The sequence below is a fragment of the Malaclemys terrapin genome, chromosome 6 (genome assembly GCF_027887155.1).
Source record: "Malaclemys terrapin pileata isolate rMalTer1 chromosome 6, rMalTer1.hap1, whole genome shotgun sequence".
Lineage (NCBI taxonomy): Eukaryota > Metazoa > Chordata > Testudines > Emydidae > Malaclemys > Malaclemys terrapin.
The window spans coordinates 44,136,236-44,163,799 of record NC_071510.1 but is presented as its reverse complement, the minus strand read 5'-3'; the positions used below and the strand labels follow the sequence as shown (position 1 = coordinate 44,163,799).

Genomic DNA, 27,564 nt, shown 5'->3' with positions numbered 1-27,564 from the left:
TATCAAATGCAGGATTTTCCACCAGCATTATTCCAAGATAACAAGGACTAAATACAAAACAAATGCAAAACTGTATTTATTTCTAGGATTACATACTAAAATGTGTGCATGTGTGTTAGAGAGAGAGAGAGAAACACATTCAAATAAATGTAATCAGTACAGTTATTGTAATTGTAATTCTAGTGTGATTATTTAAATAGGGTTACCATACGTCCGTTTTTCCCGGACATGTCCCGCTTTTCAGCAATCAAACCCCCGTCCGGGGGGGAATTGCCAAAAAGCCGAACATGTCCGGAAAAAATACCGGCCGGGCACTTCCTCTCCCGCAGCTGCTCTGCTCCTCCCCGGACTCAGACTTCGGCTCTGGTTAAGAGCCAAGCTGCCCGAGCCAGTGCTACCGGCTTCGGACAGCCCCCGTGCCTCCGGACCCCGAGCCGCCGGCCGGGCACTTCTCCTCCCCGGCTCCAGCTGCTCTGCTCCTCCCCAGACTCAGACTTCGGCTCTGTTTAAGAGCCAAGCTGCCCGAGCCAGCACTACCGGCTTCGCGCAGCCCCCGTGCCTCCGGACCCTGCGCAGCCGGAGCAGAGCAGCTGGAGCCGGGGAGGAGAAGTGCCCAGCCGGCGGCTCGGGGTCCGGAGGCAAGGGGGGCTGCCTGAAGCCGGTAGCGCTGGCTCGGGCAGCTTGGCTCTTAAACAGAGGGGCGGGGAAAGGGCGGAGTTGGGGCAGGGATGGGGATGGGAAAGGGGCGGGGCTAGGGCCCGTGGAGTGTCCTTTTTTTATTTTTTAAATATGGTAACCTTAATTTAAAAGTACAGTCAATCACAATTTTTTTCCCTATTTATACTTTGTTTAAATCCAGAAGAAATTTCAATGCCAAAATTCTGTAAATGGAATTTGAAAGTGGGGTAGGATCATTAGTGCTGTTTCTGTTCTCAAAACTGCCCCAGGGGAGGGGAGGATCTGCACTCTAATACACTTATCTTCACCTGGCACTCAGTGACATTTTGGAGGGGTTAGCTGGGAATGCATCCTGCAACTCGTATATGGCTGTTATTAGGGGGCTGGGTTCTTTGGCTTTGTAGCATCTACATGGCTCTCCTTGTCACCAGTTCAACATCTGGTTAATTTGGTATAAAGCAGCCCTGCCAGACCAAGCTGACCCTCCTAGGTCTGCACCAGAATAGGCCAAAGGCCAGGATTTAGTCCAGCTCTAATAGTCTGTGTGCAAAGGGGCTCATTAACAGTGCTTTCAGGAGACTCATTGTAATTTCCTGACTTTAACATTTAAAACCTCAACCATAATGTTGCCTTAAGATGATTTCCCCTCCCTGTTCTCCTCTATAGCTACATATTTGCAGCAGGCATCAAACTGTAGAGAAAAGCAATGGGACAGCATTCCTCATATTACACAGATTACACCTTGGCCCTGCCTGCATTCCCCATCTGCGCAAGCAGTATGGCATCCGAGAGGTGCTGTGCAGGCTGGCAGTTAATGTCACCTGCACTTTTGTCCTGCCACGTTACAAAGGGGTGGGGGTGTTTGACCTACCTCTTCTGAAAACAATCCCTACATCTGTTGCTGCATGAAAGGTCTAAGTGTACTTAGGTTCTTGTGACTATAGCAGCTGGCTTTCTCTAGAAGTGAAGTTGTTGGCAATGCCTTTATTATGGAAGCTTTACTCCTTTTATTCTTCTATTCTACTTCTATTGCAGGGGCCATTATAAGTTCTTGGATCTGTTTTCATAATACAAGAACTAATCACAATGGCAAGGTAAAACACACATTAATAGATACAAAAATATATCACAATATGACTATCACATTTTCAGAGGGACAAATTTTGGTACCAGAGGGCAGAATTTGGCAAGCAATTTTTGCCAATAAAGTTTACCCATCTACATATCAGAAGGCCTGTGAAAGAGTATCTGGAGGGACTTATCAGAAGCATATACGTTGTTCCATGTGCACATACATTTACTCTGACTCACCCACTGAGTTGGACTTTGAAACTTTAGGGCTTGATTCTTCACTGCCCTGTAACATTTGCAGTCATTTACCAGTGCAAAGTGTCAGTGTAAAATGAGCACACCCTTTGCAAACCTAATAGAATCATTTTGTGACACTGCAGTGGGTGTGGTTTTATCTGGCATACTTCCTTGTCTACCCCACAGACATGTTGAGAAGATTAACTATTTAAAGAATTAATGTAAAATTGTATGTAAATGCCAAATATTATTACCAACAAGACATCCTATATTACAAGTTCTAACCTGTCTTTTTGCGGATACAGACTAACACGGCTGTTACTCTGCAACCTTTGGATGGTAAGCATTTGTTTTAAAAACATTTAATGGAAAGTTTGGGGACTACCATATGCAGCACAGAGCCAAATCCAGAGGAATGGACCACATCCCACGTCAAAGGGCTTTCTCCACACAAAATCCTCAGCCCCACCCAGGCAGGCTGCCTGGCTCAACCACTAACACAAGGCCTAGGGAGGAGTAGCATAAGTGTCCCCCTTTGCCTCTCATTGATAGACCTTGATCTGGCAAGCCTATGAAGTGCCATCTCATTAGTCACCCACACCAAATCCACAGTCTGACTACCAGAGAGAGAGCTGCAAAGACCTATCACAAAACTCTGAGGCATGCAGGGGTGTGTGGAGACACAATTGAAAATATTTTCCATTCCATCTCCTGGTTAACCCATCTACTCCATGTTATTTCAGTAGGATTAAGAGGTGTCCCTTTTGCATCTTGCTCAACTATCCCTATTATTAGCTTTCAAATTTACATTTACCGATCTGTAGTTTAATATCATCCCCATATGGTGGTCTCTCTCTCCCCCATCACATATCCAAGTGTCAGTATATGCCTACTCCCTCCTGAAGAGCCTAATCCTGTGAGCCACTGAGTACCCAGTCATCCACTGAAGGAGTTGACAGCACTCAGAAACTTACAGGAGGTGTTTAGTACCTTGCAGGAGCAAGCTCTCAGAATCTGACTTTTTGTCCAAACTTTTTTCCTTTTACTGCTACTGTGACTCAGGAACCTTTTAGTGCCAACTGGAAAGGGGCAGAGAGGGGATGATAGGGGATTCCTGTTATCCTCTGAGTCTGGTTTTTACATTCTAGTAAAGAGGGTCATGTGAGGTCTCTAATAAAAAAAAAAAAAAGCCTGTCTGGTCATCAATATCATTGTAAAATGTTTGTACAGACACTATATAAAGAGTTATGTGTATATACCGAAAATTATGTTCATAAGTTATGCAACCAACAAAAGTGAAAACAGATTGTCAGACACGAGATGTTTATCCAGCTATCTGTTTATATGTAAGCAGGGGCAACCATTAGCATTCTAAGTCAAATGCTAACAAAGAGCTGGCAGAGATTTCAGAAAGAAACTAATAAGAAGAGAAAATAGCTCAGAGGTAAGGGAAGAGACCCTTTCTAGAGGTGCACATCAAAGGTTTGCTTGAGTATGTTTGGGGGGGACAAAGGATATGCCTAGTCATCCCTCACCTTGGAAGTAAATGGACAACGAATTTACTTCATGAAAGTGGGATCTCCCCCAGACTTTGTTGAAAACAGCAGCAAGAAATTTGAGTGAGATAAGCTTCTTTAGACAAGCAGGTAACTTGTTAGTTTAGGATCCAAAGAGCAAGTTATGATTTCGTTTTATATGTAGCCATTTGTTCCCAATATTCTTATTCACTATTACCTGAATGTTTGTTCTTTGATGATAAACTTATTCTTGTTTTCACTACAGAGCAGAAACTAATCCCAAAGTCATTTCCATGTTAAAGCGCTTCTACCAGTGACTCTCCCAAAAATTAATTATACAGTATTTCCAGTCAGCTCACTTTCATCTCTCTCAGCAGCTCATCCCACTAAGTGAACCTATGGACTTGGAATAATTAAACTACAAAGAGTCTCAAAGAAAGCAAGAATTAACAGTTAGTATCTCTTAGTTACTGAAAAATGCTCCAAGGACAATAACATAAAAAGGGGAACAATGGAAATATCAGAATAATATTGTTTTTGGGTAGGACTAGAACTTGCAGGCTCTTAAACAAGATACTGAAACACATGTATAACTGTAAGAATATCAGTAGTCCTTACTGAAGTTAATGGGACTGCTCATATGCATGAAGTTACACATGTGCTTGAGTACTTTTACACAATGGGTGCCTCAGAGAATTATAAAGATCAAAACCAAAGTACATATAGGAAACGGTCCAAATTACCAAAAAAAAAAAAAAAGCATTTGTCCCTCCTTGGGGGAAAAAAAGGGAGGGGAAGCTATGCTTTAATATTTCCAAACCACTTAAAGACAATTTGATGCCCCAATTGCACATTTGCTAAAGTTTAATGACATGGAATGGAATGGAATGGAATGGAATGGAATCAAAGCAATACAATTTAAATCAGCTTAAGGAAACTTAAGTTATGGGCTATTTCATCCAAATAACCATATACTGAGCAAGATCAAACCCTGCCTAGACCATAAAGGGTAGTTTGAAAGCACTGCTGAAGATGGACTTTCACACTTAATCAAATATAACAACAGTACACCTCTATCCCGATATAACTCGGGTTCATGTACAAGGTGGTAAAGCTCTGACACGCTGCTCTGAGCAGCGTGTAAAGGGTGCCGGGCCAGGCCGGGGCCGAGGGGTTGGATAACGGGCAGAGGGTCTCGGGGGCAGTCAGGGGCTCCCCCCCCTCAGGGTCTGGGAGGCAGGAGCTATGGGGGGGCACTTTTGGGGGCCCCGCAGTCCCAGAGTGGCCCTGGGGATTAGCGGGGGGCCGGGAGCAGCCCACTCTGCTCCCCTTGCCCCAGTCCCAGCCATGTCGCTTGGGGGAGGGGACTTGGGAGAAGAGATTCCCCCCCCGCACTCACTAGCAGCAGCGGAAGCGGAGCAGCCCGACCCCAGCCCGCTCCACTCTGCCACCTCCCAGCTGTGGCGCTCCACTTCCCGCTGCAGTGAGTATGGGGGCCATCCTTTCCCCAACCTCCCCACACTCACCTGCAGCGGGAAGCAGAGTGCCGCAGCTGGGAGCTGGGAGAGTGGAGCGGGCTGAGGCGGTGGTGCTCCGCTTCCCGCTGCAGGTGAGTGCGGGGAGATTGGGGAAAGGACGGCCCCCGTACTCACCTGCAGCGGGAAGCGGAACGCCACGGCTGGGAGGTGGCAGAGTGGAGCGGGCTGGGGCCGGGCTGCTTCGCTTCCGCTGCTGCTGGTGAGTGTGTGTGGGGGGATCCCTTCCCCCCAAACCCCACTCCCGCGAGCAACACGGCTGGGGTTGGGGCGAAGGAAGCGGAGTGGGCTGGGGCCGTGTCACTCCGCTTCCTGCCGCAGATGAGTGCAGGAGGCATCCTTTCCCCAACCTCCCCGCACTCACCGACGGCCGGAAGCGGAGTGCCGCGGCTGGGAGGTGGCAGAGTGGAGCGGGCTGGGGCCGGCTGCTCCGCTTCCCGCCGCTGCCGGTGAGTGCCTGTCAGGGGGTGGGGGGATAAGGGACAGGGAGCAGGGGGGTTAGGTAGGGGGTAGGGTCCTGAGGGTGATTAGGGACGGGGGTCTCTGAAGGAGGTGATCAGGGAACAAGGAGGGCCAAAGCAAGTGCGATATAATGCGGTCTCACCTATAACACGGTGAGATTTTTTGTCTTCCAAGGACCGCATTATATCGGGGTAGAGGTGTATTATATAAAAGTAGCCAACTGTTTTGCAGATTTTTCTCCCAATATTTGGTCCTCAAATTCTTTGTATTAAAACAAGATTCATCTCCTCCTTTTGGTACTTTTTACAACTTAATTGTAGAAGGATAGGCCCCAACGCCAACACAATCCAACTTCACAATGGTTACATGTAACTGTTGTTGGTTCATCTTGTAATAGTTTGGCCAGCCATACCAGAAGAGGCCAAAAAACATATTACTATCAGGTTAAAAAGAAATTCTGTAACCTGGGATAAGGCAATACTTTATTAAGCTTGGATAAAGTTTTCAATAGCACCTAAGTCATACTGACTTTCAATTCATTATAAAAAAAAATTGTCCCTAACTCATGATGGACAGCCCAGAGATGTTAGAGAATAACTGCAGGTTTACAAACTGCTCTGCTGTTACGATAGAGATTGGGTCTTCATCAGGGAGGGGCTGACACGTTTTGCCTAAATCAGCATCAGCGTCAGCTAAAATACTCTGGGTTCAAAAGCATGACTTTCACTCAGATGTTAGCGGGTGCAAGTTCTGACTATACAAGAGAGACTGGAGAAAAGGGGAGTGGGAGAGGAGTAAAAATAGGGTGAAAAATGAGCAGAGAGATGGAATGAAAAACCAATACAGAGAGACAGAGGAAAGGAGTAAAGAGGGAAGAGGAAAAAAACAAGTTATAGGGGTGCTCACTTGTGCCAACCTCATTTTTTACTGGGAATTTTCCTCTCTCTGAGATGTAGCATAGGCTTCTCTATAGGTGGTAAAACATGCTTTTTATAAACATTGAATCATCAAAACGTTAACTTACAGGAGAAAAGATAATGAACTCAATTGCCCCCAAAAAATAGAACTTTGAAAGGATCACAAAAACTCCAAATCCAAGAGTCGGGACACCAATAGCTCTAATCCTCCATTTGGGGATATTTACAACCACTCTATAGCAGTGCATTTATGTTTCTCCTAATCTGAACGAACAGCAGCAGAGAAAGCAATAGAAAGCTCTATTTGTATTCATTTATCTTAAAATAATATAAGGCAGGAAAAGAACTATCAAAATAAAGAACACTTGGTTCACGTTAAAATAATATTTAAGTTTAATTCAGGGCTTTGGAGCGGAGCCCGGAGCTGGAGCGCAGAGCAACTCCGGAGCAGTGGAGCTGCAGGTTTTTGCCTGGAGCTGGAGCGGAGAGGGAGCACAACTCCAAAGCCCTGAACAGTCCATCTTTCCATTTTTGAGTTTCTTAATTTGTCATTTCTTTTTTGTACATTTTGAAAAAAAGAAAATCAAAATATATACCATAAAGTTCAGGATCCAGGATTGGGCCACTACCTGAACAGGAAAAAGAGAAGAGAAAGAGTTTGTAAATATCTTGCAAATGTGCATGAGGAGTATTTGTTTTTAGGAATTCTGTTCAGAGATAAAAGCTTATTAGCCTTAACAATTATATTACATGATATCAATTGTCCACAAATTCAAATAACCTAAATACATTGTACAGGCTTTTTATTCAATTACATTTTTAATTATTTTCAGAGACATGCAAAATGTCAACATTTGCTTCATATGAAAGATCTGATCGACACCTAGGCTAAACTGAGTTCTGGCAAAGGCAGTTATGGTTCCAAACTGGGCCAAATTCTGCTCTGTTACATGGGTGTAAATCTGGAATAACTGCAGTATGTACTATTCCCATTGAAAAATCAATGGCAAAACTGTAGTTAATATTAATGGGACCAGAATTTGGCCAGTTAACTTCAATGGGAGTGGCAATGACTTGGGAATCAGGCTCAATTTTTAAAATGCCTTTGCAGATATTTTAATGCTTAGAGTTATAATGCAGATTAAGGTGCCCCCATGGGAATGGCCCCATCCAGGTGTAGAAATAAACATCAGGTGCAATGAGCATTTGTTATCTAACCTCAAGCTGCTTCTGATGGGGCTTCGCTCTTTGAAAATCTTCATAGATACAATTTTTTCCAATATTAAACATTTACATTACGTGAAAAAGTTCTCAGGAGAGACCCAGTACACTAGCAGTTGTATATGTTTGCTATTCACAATCTGGAGGAAACAAAGTATTTGGACTAACTCATGAGCTCGATAACCTCAATGGCAAAACTGCCATTAGATGTTAGTGGGACTAGGATTTGACCCTCAGAATGAAATTAACTCCTGGTCCAACTAGGTAGCATTAGAGAAAGGATTAATTTAACCCACTAGACCACAGATTAATTAAAGCCTTAATCCCTGCCTGTGAGGTAAAGGCTATGAAGTAACATATTCCATTCAGTTACCTTTTATACTTACTAAAGCCTTCATCTGAAAACCCAAAAGTCCAGCAAAAGTCACATTTCTGTCTCAATATCATAATTTTATGAAGGGGCTATCAGCTATTATTTTGATATTTCCATTTTTTTCCTTTTTTTTTTTTTTTTACGTTATTGTCCTTGGACTGTATTTCAGTAGCTAAAAGATACTGACTATCAATTCTTGCTTTCTGTGAAACTCTTTGTAGTTTAAATTATTTGTCTTAGTCATTCCAAGTTATTCTCAGTTAGTGGGACGAGCCAATGAAAGAGGTAAAGTGAGCTGACTGGAAATACTGTATAATTTTGGGAGAGTCATCGGTGCTTTAACATGGAAATGACATCAGAACTAGTTCCTACTCTGTGACTGGATTTTTCATGGAATCATTTTCAGACACTCCTGTCTGTGGATGTGGGGTATCTTCTGAAATCAAGATCTAAAGGTGTTTTTTCCTTCTTAAAAAGGCTTTTTCAGACTCTTATGTTCATCTGGGAGCAAACTGAACATTTGCCCTTTAGATTGTCATGGGGTGAGGCAAAGCTAGCTGTGATGTTCCCCAGATAGAGATGCCTTAGGCTGCCATGATCCTGCAATGATGGGGTTCAGATTATAAGATCTTCAGAGAAGTGGCTGTCTTTGCATGTTTGGAAAGTGCCCAGCACACAGCGAGTGCTACCATAAATAAAAATAAATACTAAAAAAAAAATGACTTGATGAAGAATTCAACTGAGAAACCACATGATATAGGGGCCTTTTGAGATTATGTGACTTTTTAGGCAGCCCTTTCCTGGGAGCATTATTATGGAAAACTCCCTCACTATTCTAGAACAAACAAAATGTATTTCGGATAAGGTTAGCTCCAGCTATGACGGCACCCTGTATCTAGCTTGGCAAATAATAAATAAGGAAACTGTTATGTTAGGCAGCTGAACTAACGCACCTTGAACCAACACCTCCTACTTAAATATAGCCTCAAATATAGGGATAGTTGGTGGTTCAAAGCTGTACGAGTTTGAATGGTATTGATCCCACAAGCTGGATACACATCATAAGATACATGCTGTAGGCAGGGAAGGGTTCAGACTGATTTCTGCTAACTTGTTCACACAAAGATATCTGTGATTATATATGAGACCATGAACCAAAGCTCCAGATCACAGAAATGGGCCCTTAGTATTTAAAACAAAGGTTCTAGTGAATTATGTGGTTCACAGTGATAATTGCGATACCATTAATGTGCTCCAAGTACAAATCAGCTCTCTACCTTTATGCCTGCATTGTCAGCCAAGTATCCCATGAGAACGTCTGTTCTGCAAAGGGCACAATGTAGGCTGAGACATTCTTGGCATGGACCCTATCTGCATCATGATTGATACAAGTTTAAGGTAGAGTATTATGTTGATATTGATGATCTCATGCTCGAAAGCGCTTGATGCTTCATTTTTATTTATTTTAATCATTCATTTTAATTTCTACAGTTTATGGGTGGGGTGTTTTTTTTATTTGTCTTTGTTTTTATCTTCAGTGCATTTGCCCATAAGTGATGTAAGAGTCACAGAATCAGTTCAAAGCTTGATGAAGATACGTCACCCCATTAAACACCAGGGCTGGTATTTAATTTCTATCATGCAGGCAAGGAAATGAACATAATGCCTGGGTGTGGGCCTATCTTCATGCTTCATTGTACAGTATGTTAGACAGACAATGAAACTACACAGTAACGATATCACTGAAAAAAAGCCTTTTAAGGGCTACAAAACTTGTGGTTGTGCTTTAGATAGCAACAATAAAATATTAGTGAAACATAAGGAGATTCTATTTTTTACTTTTGACTTTATTTCAGCTTCCAGGGCAGGAGAGTTGGGAGTGTAAAAAGGAGGAACCTATATCAACTCTGTAAGACCTGCTAAAGCCCAGTGTCACAAATAGCATTCTGTAGAAAACCCATAAAGAAAAACTTTTTAGGAGTTTGCCTGGGTAGATGTTTCTTCCTGTTGTTAAATTTTAAGACTGGTTTGTAGCCACACATCACATATGTAATGATTTTTAAGATAAGAACATCCTGTCTGTGCTTATGATAGTCTCTTCTACAATGTATTTATGAAACTTAGTTTCCTCAGAGAACAGGGTTATGCTTACAGAACACAACATGGATTTTATCTGAGATTTACAACTTTATTATGAATTAAAAACTGAAGGAATAAACAAACGCTGCCTGTATAAATGGAAGGATATGTTAAAGTCTGATTTATAATTAAAAATGCCACTACTGGGAAAGAAGGTTTAAGTTTTTAACCTAAAGGAGAAAATGTGCCAATAAAAGGCAGTTTGTTCAAAGAAAAAAATTCACTTTAAGTTCAAAGTAGCCTTGTTAAACTTATTGGGAAACCTGTTTATTCTTCTAAGCGAATGCAGCCAAGTTAATATGCACTTTCCATTTTAAACAGTATGTATGTAAAGTGGACTGTTTTATTGAATTGTTATAATGCACTATTGGAAGCTGCCAGTAGCTGAAACTATGGTCTGTTCCTGTAACAATTTTATTAAGGAAAGGACTCTAGGGGGAAAGGGAGGAGAGAAGCTTCCTTAGAGCAGCAGGAGTAACTAGAGCTCTGTGTGTCAGTTCTGCATCTACTCCTACTCAAGCCTGGAAGAGAACTGTCACATACCTCATTGTTTCGGTTAAAACAGCTTGCTACAAGTACTGAATATGGCATGTATTTTCACTAGTGGTAACTTGTAACGAAGGTGAAAGAAATTAAAATCTGAAAGACTAAATAGCCAGCTCCTCTATCACTGTGAAATATTACATAGGACTGGACCTCACTATTTCAACTGACATGTTATTGCTACCTAATGTTTAGGGAAACTGAAATGTACACTAGTGCCCAGATTTTCTGATACAAATGTGCAGTTTCTTGCACAAAAATGCATACACATTTGCACACCTGATTTCCCTATTCAATCAGCGTCAGTTTTCATACCAATGGGCAGATGGTTGCCTGCCATTTATCCATACAATTACTGTGCATGTATTTTTGAAGATCTGGGAATAAAGCATCAAACCAAGGCAAACACAATACATTTAGTGTAATCCCTGCAGTTTATTGGGTACCTATCATATCCTGACTCTGCCAAGGATGCAGTAAAGAGGATTGATACATAACGGTTCTCAACCTATTTATCATTGTGGGCCACATATATAGCTCTCAGTATGTTATGTGGACTGCATCCATACATACTACCTGTATGGCCCTAGGGATGTCACGTGGGCTGCAGCTGTGTGCTGACTGGGCCCAGAGTAGCTCACGGGCAGAGAACCACTGATATGGACCAGTAAAAGTAGCCATCTTGTCCCTCCTGCCTCTTGGTTACTTATTTTCTCCCTTGCTCCCTCTGGTGTCCTAAGAATGTATTGGTATCTACATGCTGAACTGCACTGCAGAATTTTCATTATCTTCTATTTTCTCTAGACACTTGTACATGGTCTTATGGATACAAAGCTTAGTCCTAGTCCTTCCTAAAGCAGAGCACCCCCTCGATTCATATTGAACTAGTGTTCAACATTTGCGGGATCAGTACATACATGTTTGAAAAAATACGTAAGAAAAATGTTTGTTTTTTATTTTGTCTGGACATGGAGAAAAGGCATGGAGAGCAGGATTCGTGAAAGAGAGCTACTATGAGGCTCACTTCATAAAGTCTAATTGACAAGCAAAATTTTCAAATGCAAGGAGATTTAAAAAAAAAAGCAGTTATCTGTAAATATCTACAACAAATTATTTTAAGACAAAACTTTAAGAGAAAAATAAACTGGTCAGCAGTACTAGCTCTACACAATCCTCAAGATGCCATTGCTAATATAGTAAAGAGTACTCACCATCTCCAGGCATTGACATGAAATGAGCATCAACCCTTTTTTCATCTTCTCCATACTCGTTCTTCGCCAGTAAGGTATAAGCACCATTGTTCAAATGGGTAGGGTTGTCCAACTGAAGGCAGCCATGGTATTCACTTTGATTGCTAACATGTATTTTAGTACAGATGTATTCAGACTCATTCAGTATAGCCCCTTCATAGAACCACTGCAATGAGGGCTTGGGGTTCCCTTTCACAGTGAATGGAATACACCAGTGGTGGTCCGGGGTTGGAGGTTCAATAAATGTGATATTTGGTGCAACTATATTGAAAAGAAGAGTGAATAACATCAGAATATCCTAAACACATTTTTCCCCTCAAATTCTTGAGGGCATTTTTTAAAATCATTAAAGCTAAGAAATTGGCAGCTTTGGAAACTACAGCCTTGTGCTTATGGGTGTAGATATTCATACAGGAAGCCATCAGCTGTATGTGTGAACTTAATTCAGACCTGAAATGGACAATACCTCAATAAAGTCATTCTTTAAAATTAGATGTGTGAACTGGTTCCAATAAAACAAGAACCAACTTTAATAAATCATGCAAGTTCAGTAAAAGGTTTTTTATTACTCCTGTTTTTAACCAAAGCACTTAAGTATTATTTTAAAAAGGGTATTTAACAGTTGGCCGGAATCAGGTGTACTGGAAATACATTCAGATAGGCATGAAAACTTCTAGATGATTTTCATCATAGAATCATGGAACAGACCTATTAGTTCATTCACTGAATTCCCCTGCTAATTAATGCAGGATCATTTCCCATAGTCATTTTCTAGTACTTTGTCCAGTCCAGTTTTAAATTGTTATGGGCTTCTACTATTTCCCTTGGGAGGCTATTCCACAGCCTTGTACATTATCTCACTGTCAGGAAGTTTTCCTTGATATTCAGACTGAATTTTCCTTTGTTAATTGTATCTAATTACACGTCCTTGTACCAATCACATTGGTGCCAATCCAAGATTCCTTGTTTACACCGTTCCAGTATTTGTAGCATATATCCTTTCCCTTAGCTATTTCATACCCAATTTGAACTATAAAATCATATGAAATTAATCTATAGCTACTTCTCTAAGATTTTTCTCTAATAAGCAAGCTCATTTTTAATAAAATGTGGGTTTGATCTGGATGATCAATATCTGAAGCTTGTAAAAACAGCCTACTTAATTCACTTAAGATAGATTCATATGGGAGCTTAGAGTTAAGGGGTCAATGTTTTATCCCCTGTGCTCATCCTCTTCTCCTGGACTTGACAGATAAATAGATTATTTCAAGGCTAAGGACTAACTAATATATGCCTGGGAAAACTAATGTTACAAGCTGATTTTTTTTTTAATTAAAAAAAATGTATCAGGCTTATTGGCTTAGATGAAAAGTTTTAAAATCCCAATTATTAACAACAATTTGATCTCCGTCTTTGATGTGTGGGTATTTTTATATGCATATAAAATACACATGCACCCAGGCACCTTTTCACATTTACACTGCCATTGGAACATTTTGGACTTCAGAAATTTACTTTTGGCAGTTCAAACTGGAAGTTGATAGGCAGCTATGAGAGCACATATATGTAAGGGCAGAGTAATGAAGGGACACTACTACACAACAACTGCTGGTTATGCTGTTCCTCAGAATTAAAAGCAATGCAGTTTATACACTTAGGTGACATTCTTGTTTCAAAACCTTGCAGGCCCAACAGAAATATATACCCCAAATATTTTGTGCTGATGTAGTTTAGACAGCAGCTGAAATTGTATGCAAGCCTGTTTACGTACAGAACACCACAAGGTCAGCAGAAGCTTGGTCTTCTCCCACAATATTTTCTGCTATACATGAAATCCGTATTCCACTGTCCTTAGATGAAACATTCCTTATGGTTAGGGAAGCAGGATTCTTACTTGTATTACTCTACAAACAAGAAGAAAAAGTATTTGGCTTAAACAGAGTGTAGAACAAGAGAGACGCTGGGATTAGAGTCCTTCAGTTACCCTTCCTCTTAACCTTATTGCTAGAAAACTGAGTATTATATTTGCACAACATTTTATTCCATGTTGTAAATCAATGCACTGGGCCTGATTCTGAGGGTCTGTGTTGATTTACACACATATAATCCCACTAAGGAGGATGCTGATACATGCCTTCCTTCTACTTCACTGAGATCACATCAGGAATAAATCAGTGTAGAATTTGGCTGGTTGAGTTATACCCCTCAGTGGTACTAGTTGAAGGAAAAAGGGAATATTTCCACTCTATACACTGCACAACCTCAATTACTCAAAAAATCTCCAAACATCCCAAACTTTCAGATAACTAGGGATGTGAGCCAGAAGCCCAAGTGCAGATGTCAAAGTCAAAAGAGTGGACACCCCCAATCACTTGGCTCCTCTACTCCCTGTCCTGTCATATCCAATCCCTCCCTTCATCTGCCCTCCTTCCCTTGCGCCATGTGGCCCTAGTCTACAATCCTCCCAGCTCCCACTCACTTCATCCCTCACTTTGATGCCTGGCTCACCCTCCCTCTCTCCAGTCCCCTACCGTGGCTCTGGATTACTTCTATTTCCATGTTGAAAAGGCCGACTCCACTGCCTCTGACTTTTTCTGTTAACTACTTCATGCAATTTCTAATTTTGGACTCACTTTCCCATTTACCATTTTATTAACCATATGGGCCTGGAGCCAGACCCTCAGCTGGTGTAAATCAGCACAGCTCCACTGGCTTCAGTGGAGCACTGCACATCTACACCAGTTGAGGATCCGGCCCCTGATCTTTTCCAGTCTCTCTCTCTCTCTCTCTCTATTCTTGATCACCACTTGTTTTTCTTCAAATTTATTACTCTTCGCCTTTCTTCCACCTCATCATTTACTCCTAAGGTTCATCTCTGCTCTCATTTCCTCTTAATCTTGCTCTCTCTCCTCCTATACTCCTCCCAATCAATGCTTTACTGTTACCTCACTCTGGACTTTATACCTTTACTCCTGCTGTGGGCTCGACATGGTCTCCCACACCTTGACTACCAAGTTCCCGCTCTCCTCCCTCAGCTCTCTCTTGAAAACCTCTTCCTATCTTTAATCCTTCCTACAGTAAGTTGGTTTCTTCCACCACCTGAACTAAGGCCCATGTTTTCCCTTACGTGTGTTTGACCATAGGCAGATAGAAAAAAAACCCACAGTTATTGCCTCAATGTTTTGTAAAGCACTGTGTACAGCACTAAATAAATCATAAAAATCACCATATGTGCTGCAAAATTAAAGTACATTGGGATGAACTACAAGCAAACTGGCACTCTTAAAACAAAAAAGTTTTGCTTCTGACCTCTTAAATAGGTTTCTTAAAATGACCTCTAGTTTGTGTCTCTGGTTTTTAATTTCATGTGAAATATAAAGGAACTTTTTTTTAAATTAATAAACAAACAGTTAGGACTATTGCTTTAACATCGTCCTTTGCTAGGATTCTTCTTAATATGGAAAAGAGAAGACTGAGAGGGGACATGATAGCAGTTTGCAGATGATACCAAACTGGGAGGGATTGCAACTGCTTTGGAGGATAGGGTCATAATTCAAAATGATCTGGACAAATTGTCTGAGGTAAACAGGATGAAGTTTAATAAAGACAAATGCAAAGTGCTCCACTTATCATAGAATATCAGGGTTGGAAGGGATCTTAGGATGTCATCTAGTCCAACCCCCTGCTCAAAGCAGGACCAATCCCCAGATAGTTTTTTACCCCAGTTCCCTAAATGGCCCCCTCAAGGATTCAACTCACAACCCTGGGTTTAGCAGGCCAATGCTCAAACCACTGAGGTTTAGGTTGGACATTAGGGAAAAGTTCCTAACTGTCAGGGTGGTTAAACACTGGAATAAACTGCCTAGGGACATTGTGGAATCTCCACCTCTGGAGATATTTAAGAGTAGGTTAGATAAATGTCTATCAGGGATGGTCTAGACAGTATTTGGTCCTGCCATGAGGGCAGGGGACTGGATTCGATGAGCTCTCGAGGTCCCTTCCAGCCCTAGAATCTATGAATCTATGCACTTAAGTGCTGAGCCTGCAATTGAATCTCTACTAAAGGGCTCTAGCACCTGTAGAACCCAATGACTTCAATGATACTCCATGAAGTATAAGGATCCGCCCACGAATGTCACATTTCAAGATCAGGATCTTAAGTGACTGTCTTTTTTACAACACATAGCACAATGGGGCTACAGTAATACAAACAATAAAAGTTAATAAGGGTGAAATCCTGGCTTCATTGAAATCAACAGCAAAACTGGAGTCAGGATTTCACCCCAAGGCTAACAATGTAGAGCACACACTTGCTTTTCTCTACCCATGAGCAGTCCCATTGAAGTAATTGGTGCTCAGCAGGTTCAAGGGTGGGGGGGGGGCATGGATCAACATTCATATTGTGCTCCCTGTCAGTACCTGGCCTGGACCCAGGAAGCCAATGATCCAACCAAGGGACCAAATTTGGTGATGAATCCTGGTCACATGCCACGTGAGGCACATTGCATGTACACTAAGAAGATGATGCAGGTTCAACAGTCCATCCATAGGGATTTAACTGCAGGATCAGACCCAAGTGCACAGTTAAGAAAACTCCAATGGCAGTCAATTGGACTATATGCATAAAGTGAAGCACATGGGTAGCTGTATGCAGGATCTGAGCCATTTCCTGGGATTTTTCTTTATAGGAGAGCAAGGAAAGAAGACAGACAGACGTAGCAGCAGGAGGAGAGCAGAGAAGCAGAAACAGAGACATGAAGGTGAGGAGAAAAGGAAAATAGAAAAACAAAACATAGAAGGGCAAGGATTGTGGTGAACAATAAAGGAGTTTAAGAAGGTACTCTGTTATACTACTGATGAGACTAGTGTTATTCCATAGCTAAGGCTGAAGCTAGCTTCCATTATAGGGCACTCTGAAATTTCACAAGCATAAAATTATGACAAGATAGAATTTTTCTGGAAAGTTTGAAGTAAATCGGAAAAGTCACTTTGAAGATAGGAGAGTTTTAAAAAATGTAGGGTAATGCTCAAGAAGGGAAATCACCTCATTTGTTCTGGTGCATAACTCAAAAAAGGCTTAGCAGAGACTCCCCCAGTTGTTTTAATCTGTTGGTTTTTGGTTAGTACTGATGCATTTGGCTAGTTTCAGGCAGGTTATTTTAGCTATTAAATTCAGCTTCTCTGTACTTTACAGACCCTCAGTGTTCTTAAATTTGAACATCTCAAAAGCAGATCCTATACATTTTGCATAGGCCCATGTAGATGACCACAATGGAGGAAGTAACAGAGGGTTGAAGTCACATGGAACTGGGGGCCATCTGGGGAAGGAGAAAGAGTCCTTGAACAGCGTGCAAGCTCCTCCTATCACCAAGGAATTTGTAAACATTTTTAAAAATCCAAGACAATCCCTGGGAAAGAAACTTAACTAAAGCAGACACAAGGTTGTAACTATCTAGGAATTACTTACTTGAGGAGGGAAAAAGACATTATGAGAGGGGAGAGGAGACAGAACCAGCTATGCCAGCCTAACATTCCTGAGAATACCCTCTATGGAAATCACTAGCTTTGCTCATAGACCAGGGGTGGGCAAACTACCGCCCATGAGCCGGATCCGGCCCATGAGCCATTTTAAGCCAGCCCACGAGCTCCTGCTGGGGAGTGGGGTCGGGGGCCGCACCACATGGCTCAGCCCCACTCCAGCACTCCAGCTGGGGCGGAGGGTCGGGGGCCATACCACGCGGCTCCCGGAAGCCACGGCATGGCTCCTCTCTGGCTCCTACATGCTCCAATGGCTCCCTCCGGCGCTCCAATGGAAGCTGCAGAGGCAGTGCCTGCAGATGGGGCAGCGCGCAGAGTCGCCTGGCTGCGCTTCCACGTAGGAGCCAGAGAAGGGACATACCGCTGCTTCCGGGAGCCGCTTGAGGTAAGCACCGCTTGGAGCCTGCACCCCTGAGCCTCTTCCAGTGCCCCAACCCCCTGCCCCAGCCCTGGCTCCCCTCCCGTTCTCCAAACCCCTTGATCCCAGACCGAAGCACCCTCCTGCACCCCAGCCCCATCCCAGAGCCCGCACCCGCAGCCGGAACCTGCACCCCTTCCCACTCCCCTGCCCTGATCCCTCTCCCGCCCTCCAAACCCCTTGGTCCCAGCCCAGAGAACCCTCCTACACCCCAAACTCCTTATCCCCAGCCCCACCCCAGAGCCCACACCCCAACCAGAGCCTCCTCCTGCACCTCAACCCCAATTTTGTGAGCATTCATGGCCCGCCATACAATTTCTATTTCCTGATGTGGCTCTCAGGCCAAAAAGTTTGCCCACCCCCGGCCTAGACAGTCTATGTTCTCTTTGCATTGCAGGACAGGATCTGAAGACCAGGGTCTAACCCTTTGTGTCTATGGCCATGCACCTCTTAAGGGCCAAAAAATAATTTAGGCAGTTTGTACCCCAAGGTAGCAGATGATTACAAAGCCAAAGCCATGAACTCCAGAGCGCAATGCAAATAAAGTGGATTTAAGCTGTCAGGCTGCACACTTGTTAAAGTCCTTATCACCTTATCCTTACATTGATTAAATCCTATCTTATGCACAATATGAAACATGGACACAGGAGGGTAGGAACATGAGGGACAGTCAGAGTTATTTGGTTGACCTTGGATAAGCATGTCCATATGAATTGGTTTTCACTATTTCTTATAGTGTAAACTTAACATTGACTTTTATGGCTTACACTTGGCTTTTGTTGTTTTATAAAACAAACAAACAATGTTCTCAAGGTGTTTCCCCCACAAGAACAATTCATATTTATAACCACAACCCTGGCATAACCGCATTTTTGGCCTGTGAATATAGTAAATTTACACACACAGCCTTTCTTATCAGACTGTAATTTTCTATATAAGGAATGTTGTGACAATCAAATCTCACTTGACCTGCACTTTCCTGTTTCATTATAGATAGATAGATAATAAGACAGAAAATATCATGTTGCCTCTATATAAATCCATGGTATGCCCACATCTTGAATACTATGTGCAGATGCAACCACCCCATCTCAAAAAATATATATTGGAATTGGAAAAGGTTCAGAAAAGGCAACAAACATTATTAGGGCTATGGAATGGCTTCCGTCTGAGGAGAGATTAATAAGACAGACTTTTCAGCTTGGAAAATAAATGACTAATGGGGGATATGTTAGAGGTCTATAAAATCATGACTGGTGTGGAGAAAGTAAATAAGGAAGTGTTATTTACTCCTTCTCAAAACACAAGAACTAGGGGTCACCAAATGAAATAAATAGGCAGCAGGTTTAAAAGAAACAAAAGGAAATATTTCTTCACACAATGCACAGTCAACCTGTGTAACCCTTTGCCAGAGGATGTTGTAAAGGCCAAGACTATAACAGGATTCAAAAAAGAACTAGATAAATTCATGGAGGATAGGTCCATCAATGGCTATTAGCCAGGATGGGCAGGGATGGTGTCCCGTGCCTCTGTTTTCCAGAAGCTGGGAATGGGTGACAGGGGATGGATCACTCGGTGTTTGCCTGTTCTGCTCATTCCCCCTGAGGCACCTGGCATTGGCCACTGTCAGAAGACAGGATACTGGGCTAGATGGACCTTTGGTCTGACCAAGTACAGCCATTCTTATATTACCAGGAACCTTCCATAGAATTGTAGCACTATCAATTATAACTGGAGGCACAGAAACTTAAATAAAAGCCACTTTCTCAGAGAAATAAATGTGTTTGTCTGTCCCAGAAGCACTACCGCAGTCACTGTGGATTAAGAATACCTGGGAAATAAATGCAAGGTAAACAATTTGCCATTTTGTATCTGTGATAATGAAAAGTAATAAGCTTAAAACCAGCCACACACCATTCTTCAGCAGGTATACCCAGTCTCTGGATAGCCAGCTATTGAAAGTAAAACTTACCTCATGTTTTGAAACAAGATTAGGGACAACCCAGGATACATTGGGAGATGGCACCCCAGTAGCTTCGCAGTACAGTGTAGTGCTCCTTCCTTCCACAACAGTGAGGTTATAAACACTCAAGTTTGCTGAGGGCAAGCCTGTGACACAAGCAAAAAAATATGTAAGTGTTTGTGTTTGTCATAGAAATAGGGTAAATATTCAAATAAGCTGTTCAACTCTTTGACAGCAGTCTGTATATAATTGAAAACTCTGTTTACTCAGCTAACCAGAGATTCATTGTGGTCAGATGCTATTTGGTAAAAAAAAAAAAAAAGAATGCAAAGAACACATTTGGTACTACACAAGTATTCTCCACTCTACCAATCCACCTCCATAGAAAAGGTAGAAAGGACAGTCAGATGCCTAACGCCAATTGTGCCTTTAAAATCTCTCCTTCATTCTTGAGGGAAAATAAGATACAACTTACTTTTCTCATTTGTAGTGGTTGCAATAAAAATCTTCATTTTCCTTTTGCCTAATTAACACTGTGGTGGTATTCCTAGCGTACCCTGAGCTATATGTACACTAAAGGGGAAATCTAACCCACATCATGATGCAGGGTCAGGGGAAAGAGTCCCAGAAACAATAGAATCCGAGTGGCGCCAGTCCACAAAGAGGTCACACACACATATGGAACCCAGATCTTCAGAGACAAACTGAGTAGGAAGGGCAGGGGCTATGGGCATGTCAAGGGAAGGAAGGGGCAGGGCCAGAGCAGCTCAAACTGTCCAGACCCTCTGCTCCTCAACTGTTTCAGGGCCATTTCTAGGGTACTTCAGCCACAGGACTGAACTAGCTTCAGTGAAACAGCTACTTTGTGTCATTTGCTAGGAAGCTGCTCTAACTTGTGTCTGGATCAGGGCTGACCCCAAGAATCAGGGAGCTGGAACCTGACGCTTCATCCCTTTGACCTGCATTGAGTGGTGCTCTGGTGCAGGAGAGAATCTAGCTCCACAAACCTATTATCGAGCAGATTTTCAGAAGAGTTCAGCTCCCAGAAGCTCCCTTTTAGGCACCCAAATGAAGTGGTCAGGTTTTTTGGTAGAGCTCAACACCCAAAACAATGGCTCTCAGACCAATAGGAGTTGTCATGTTTTGAGGACTTTTGAAAACCTGAACACGTAATTTAGGAGCCTAAACTGGAGTAGGACTCTTTTGAAAATATGGTCAGCAGCATATTCGGCCAAAAATCAACTGGTCTTCAGTGTATTTTTTCTGTCCTTCATAACTATACTTTTTTGCATTGAAAATAAGCAGTACACTGAAAACACGGGAGCTGTGTTATGTGAGATTGTGCCATCATCCACTACAGAAAGATAACTTTAGCTTTGCCCTCACCATGATGCTCAGCTCCGCAGCAATCTTAGACATGTTTTGTTTGCAATTTATCATCTCAAATATCCTGCACAGCAAAACAGCAGTGTTAGCTATGTATTGTTTTGCAATGAGTTTTCTTTTTCTGCAACAAAGCTTCTCTCCCTTTTTTTTTTTTTAAATTAGGGTGGAGCAGTTTCCGTCATGCACTTGCAGGTTTACACGTTTAGCAAGGTGATTTTTTTTTTTATTATAAAGCCCCATAGTGAGTTCCTTATTCTGATTTGTGTTAATTAGAGCACATTAATATGTTGGCCAAAAATTCAATAGAAACTTGAAATATCACTTGAAGTTTAATTAGTTCAATAAAAATGAAATGAAAAGTAGTAATAGCAAAGGCAGGACAAATCATTTTCCAGGCACTGCTTTCTTGCCTAATAAGATTTGAAATCATCAGGAGTATACAATAACTGCTTAGGCAATTCTGCTAGTGCTTTAAGTAGTACTGTAATATGATTCTGATTATAGGCATCATGGGTTTCTTCTATTATGCTCACTTTGTAAATCATACATTGAAACAGAGCTGGATGGCTGTATTCCTTGATGCAGTAATCTGTTAGCAAAGGTGGCCATCTGCTTTTGCTTGCCATGACTTCAAACCTCAGCAGTGTCTGTCACCCAGCCAGGCAGGCAACTAAACTAGATCCTAAGGAACCTTTAGATATTAATTATGTTGGATAGGGACCATGGAGGAGAAGTAATGAGATAATTTACCCCATGCAGACACCCTCACACACCAGATCTTAAAACTATTTGACTCCTGTGGTCATACCTGATTCTGGGAAAGAATTTTACCCATCAAGGCCTTATGGCCCAGCTTCTTCCTAGCAGTATCTTCTCTGGACAAGACCAGCCTGACATCTCTCATGCCAAATTAAAACTACTCAAAGTGTGTCGCTGTTTGAGTTCACAGAGCTTCTAACACACAAAGTTTTATATGAACCCTATCATATAAGCCAAACCAAAAACAAAAACACTCCAGTGTTGACCATTTATTGCACTACTTGCATTTCCATTAAAATTTCAAGACAGCTTCTTGTGGAGCTTTTTGATTGTTGAACTGAGTGGAGGACCAAGTAGTATTTTAGCTACTCGCTAACTAGAACTGTATGCTCTAACTTTGCTACTGCTGGCTGAATTTGTATTATTTTATATAGAAAAGTGTGGGATGGCACCACTGTTACTATCATGTGCACTATAAAGAACTTGGGAACTTAGGAATTGCCATATGGGATCAGTCCTGAGGTACATCTAGTCCAGTATTTTATTTTTGATGGTGACTGATCTGACTGATGTTTCAGAGGAAGGTTAAAGAACCCCACGCTAAGCAAATGGGGGGGAGGGGTCATCTTCCCCCAGGTCTCATCCTGATCTCTAATAGAGCGAGATTGGTTTAAACCACAAAGCACAAGGTTTAATATCCCTTCCTAACTTCTTGTTAGTATTAATTAGGATAATTCTGGATATTCATAATGTCCAATTTTATTTTGAATCTTGCTATATTCTCAGCCTCTACAACTGCCAGTAGCAACAAGTTCCACAATTTAATTACACGTTGTATGAAAAAGTATTTCCTTTCATTAGTTTTGAATTTGCCATCTTTTAACTTAATTGAATATCCCCTTTTGGGGGGTTGTGAGACACGGAGAACAGGAGTTCCTGATCTTTCTTCTCTTGACCATTTGTTATTTTATCATGTCCCCTCTAATTAATCCCAACTATTCATACAAAATGATAGGGTCTGAATTAGCTGAAATCTTGGAGTCATTGTGCATAGTTCTCTGAAGACATCTACTCAATGTGCAGTGGCAATCAAAAAAAAAAAAGCTAACAGAATGTTAGAACTCATTAGGAAAGGGATAGATAACAATGTCATAATGCCACTATAGAAATCCATAGTACACCCACAACTTGAATACTGTGTGCAGATCTGGATGCCCCATCTCAAAAAAGATACATTGGAATTGGAAAAAGTACAGAGAAGGGCAACTAAAATGATTAGGGCTATGGAACAGCTTCCATATGAAGAGAAATTTAAAAGACTGGGACTTTTCAGCATGGAAAAGAGATGACTAAGTGAGGATATGATAGAGGTGTATACAATCTTGACTGTGTGGAGAAAGAGAATAAGGAAATGTTTATTTACTCCTCCCCATAAGACAAGAACTAGGGGTCACCCAATTAAGTTAATAGGCAGCAGATTTAAAACAAACAAAAGGAAGTACTTTGTCACACAATGCACAGTCAACCTGTCAAACTCTTTGCCAGGAGATTTCTGAAGGCCAAAACTATAACAGGGTTCAAAAAAGAACTATATAAGTTTATGGAGGATAGATCCATCAATGGCTATTAGCCAAGATGGGCAGAGATGCAACACCATGCTCTGAGTATCCCTAGCCTCTGTTTGCCAGAAGCTGGGAGTAGACAACAAGGGATGGATTGTTCGATGATTGCCTGTTCTGTTCATTCCCTCTGAAGCACCTGGCGCTGGCCACTGTTGGAAGACAGGGCTAGATGGACCATTGATCTGACCCAGTATTGACATTCTTATGTTCTTTTCTAAATTAAGCTCTCCCAATCTTTTCAACCTCTTTTCAGTCTTTTCACTACTTTTGTGAAAACGTTACAGGAAGATAAAGAAAGGTAGATTAATCCAAACAAGGCTCACTGATGGCAAAATGTTGAAAGTGCTCTATATTATATGATAATTTTCATTCAAATATGGGCCCTGATCCCAAAGACGTAATGAATGTGAACAGACCCGTCGAGTTCCATGGGATTATTCACTTGCCTGAAGTTGCTCACAAACATTTTCAGGATCAGGGTCAGGGGTTGCTAAACATAATTTTAAAATACAAAATGTAGAATGAAAAGTAAAAGTGGGATGTCTAAATTTTCACTAATTAGCATAAAGTTAAATCATAATAAAAACTTTTATTCAGGACTAAGCATGCCCTTTCACTGGTCCACATGGGCCTAATTTAATAGATTTCATTTAATGATTAAACTCATTAGTTGTTAGTGTTTATTTAAAAACCACACACACGGCTTTTTTTTTTTTTTGCCCTTTCTTATCAGTCATATCATGCTATATTGTTTCCCTAGAGCAAGTGCTTTGTGCCCCAAAAGAGTACAGCACCTTAGAGTAATTGTGTAACTTGGAATTATGTAATATGTACATAATAACTAAGCAATTCTAGTTGTAATACTGTACAGCATATGGAAAAGTTGTCTGTGCAATATATTCATGGCAATAAAACTTTACTTCAACAGGTAGTTCTTGGATTAAACGTTGTCAAAAATACCTTCTATTAATCACGAGCACATTTGGGCATATTGACTTCAAGTGAGTTGCACCACATATGGGAACAGGACTGAGCTCTTCAACCCTATACAAAATCCTTGGATAGCAAAGGCTCTAACTAGACACTCATTTGTAAAAGGAATATTTACCTCCATAGGCTCCATTGGTGTGCATTTATTACCCGAAGCCACATTACAGAGAGACAGTCAAACTCTGGTGGTACAGTAGAACCTCAGAGTTACGAACACCGCAGGAATGGAGGTTGTTCGTAACTCTGAAATGTTCGTAACTCTGAACCATAAGTGCTGACTCCGTGGGCGCTCTGGGGCTGGAGCACCCACCGAAAAAAAATAGAGCAGGAAGAGGTGCGGGGAAAGGGCAGGAAGAGATGGGGCAAGGGTTTTGGGGGGGAAGGGTGGAGTAGGGTGAAGCCAGGGCCTGGGGTGGAGCTGAGTAAGTCAGCGCCTATGCTCTGAACAAAACGTTACTGTTGTTCTTTCAAAAGTTTACAATTAAATATTGACTTAATGCAGCTTTGAAACTTTATTATACAGAAGAAAAACGCTGCTTCCCCGCCCCTCCCCCACACACACTTTTTTTTTTTTAAGGTAGTTTACATTTAACACAGTACGTACTTTCGCTTTCTTTTGGGGGGGGGGGGGGGGGCTCTCTGCTGCCGCCTGCTGCAGGGTTCCAAACAGGGGCGGCTCCAGGCACCAGCACTCCAAGCGCGTGCCTGGGGCGGCAAGCCGCGGGGGGCGCCCTGCCGGTCCCTGAGAGGGCGACAGTCAGGCAGCCTTCGGCAGTATGCCTGCGGGAGGTCCGCTGGTCCCGCGGTTTCGGCGGCAATTCGGCGGGTACACCGGAGCTGCGGGACTGGCAAACCTCCTGCAGGCATGCCGCCGAGGGCAGCCTGCCTGCCGTGCTTGGGGCAACAAAAAAGCTAGAGCCACCCCTGGTTCCAAATGAGGTGTGTGGTTGACTGGTCAGTTTGTAACTCTGGTGGTAGTAACACTGAGGTTCTACTGTTCAATAGTCATGCAGCCCATCTCTCTACAGTGCATAGCTAGCAGTACTTCAACAAAGGCAAGAACCAATACTTTGGTTGAAATGTTCAAAGATGCATTGGGGATTTTGCTACTTAACTCCCCGTGAAATTAATGGAACTCATACAGCTAAATCCTTCAGTCAGCCTCAAAAATCATATTAATAGTATAATATACTATTAGTATAATAGACATTATATATAAAACGTCTATGTCTATGTGTGTGTGTAGTGTTTTTAAGGTGAAATCTTGGCCCCACTGAAGTAAATGGTAAAACTTATACTGGCTTCAATGGGATCTCCCTCTATATGTTCTAACCATGTGATATGCACTAACTAATAAATATTCCAACCTGAACCCACGCTCTGTGGCCGATCTCTGTCTCAGCCATGTTCAACCTACCACTGAGACAGAAGTCAGCCACAAAATCTGAGTTCAGAATCAGAGCTACATTTTTCTTGCTGTTGAGGTATGAAACCTGTGGAGCTAACCTGAGGAGTTGTGCTATATCACTGGACAGATTTTCAATTTGACTTATGATATTAGTCATGATAATTTGGACATTTGTAGCACCACCAGTGATGTAATGATGTTCTATGATAGCAGAAGAGTTGAGAACCTGAGCCTGAATTGTCACTCTTGTAAGGACCTGACTATAATTTCACTTGTTTTTGTTTTTATTTCTCCTATTATGATAAGTCACACACCCAATGAGCCTACTTGAGCACAGAAATATATATATGCGCCATACAGAAAGGTTTCAGCTTATTAATATCAACCCACATTCCGTGATTCTTTATGGAGCAGAACTCCATTGCCAAACTCCCACTGAAGTGAACTGGAGATTTGTTCATTTAAAGTTTGCAGCCTTTAGTCTGAAATCACAGCTGGATGATGTTAGGCAGCAGAACACAAAAAGTGTTCTTTAACTGTTGGTTTCCGATACACCAAGTTTCCTACCAAGTTCAAGATATACGTTCAAACCTCAGTCTCTGAGCTGGGAGAAGCTGGGAGCAATGTTTCTCCATAACTACCCTTCTAGCCAGGGCAAGAGCAGAGATGATGGGCTCTGAAAGACCTGGAAGGACCATCCCCCAGCATACCAAAACAGGATTTTCCTTGTAATAAGAACAAACATTTTGCTGGGGAGGAGGGGGAAAACTGATATTCAAAGCTTTTCTCACAAGCCAGTTTATATCTGACCTTCATTAAGGTCTTTTTAGTCCTTAGCTGGAATCTCCTGAACCATCTTCTCAATACAGCTCTCAGTCACAGACTGATGAGCTTAATATGGGAAACAATAATCATCTATTATATTTAAACTTGTACAACATAATTTTAATACCCCCTGCTTTACAGATATTCTCTACAGTTCAGGGGGTACAATGAGCAAAGCTGGGTTTGGGCCCACCACACACAAGTTCCCAAAGCAATCCACGGTTGCTCACTGCACTCTTCATGCTGGCATGAGACTCCCCCAACATCTGAGTATAAAATTTGCTCTTAAGTGCAATACCGGCAGCAAATATTTTAACTTGCTATTCATTTTATCCAGCCAATCACATTGTCTGGAGGATGGATGTGGCGCTGGTCAAGAAATGAGAGAATATGGCTCCTCAAATTACAACATATCTTTCCTGGCTGAGGATTAGAAAATATAAAGAAAAATATTTCATTCAAAACAAAAATTGAACATCTTTGTAGGATAAATTCACTTAAAATTTGACCAGCCTCCAGAACACAAGTTAAAATCCTGAAAAAATATTTTACATACATGCGCACACACACTTTAGGCTTTCATGGGCTTAAAAACAAGGCAAAGGTTGTTGTTTTTTTCCTGAATTGGGGCATAAATTTGAGAATTGCTGATAATATGATGCACCTGTTGTGTTGCATTTAGCAACCACCTGCAGCCAAGAAACGGTGAGCT

General features: G+C 41.9%; 1 protein-coding gene across 9 annotated transcripts in view; it reads right to left on the bottom strand.

Annotated features, from left to right (window-relative positions):
* NTRK2 (neurotrophic receptor tyrosine kinase 2) overlaps positions 1–27,564 on the bottom strand; it is a 283,920-nt gene that overhangs the window by 200,283 nt on the left and 56,073 nt on the right. For all 9 annotated transcript variants that reach the window (XM_054031461.1, XM_054031462.1, XM_054031460.1 and 6 more), the window contains 4 exons: positions 19,872–20,008; positions 13,715–13,847; positions 11,905–12,204; positions 7,014–7,046 (listed from right to left, as the gene is read on the bottom strand). In XM_054031461.1, coding sequence (XP_053887436.1) covers positions 7,014–7,046; positions 11,905–12,204; positions 13,715–13,847; positions 19,872–20,008 — 603 coding nt within the window. The remainder of the gene's footprint in view (positions 1–7,013; positions 7,047–11,904; positions 12,205–13,714; positions 13,848–19,871; positions 20,009–27,564) is intronic.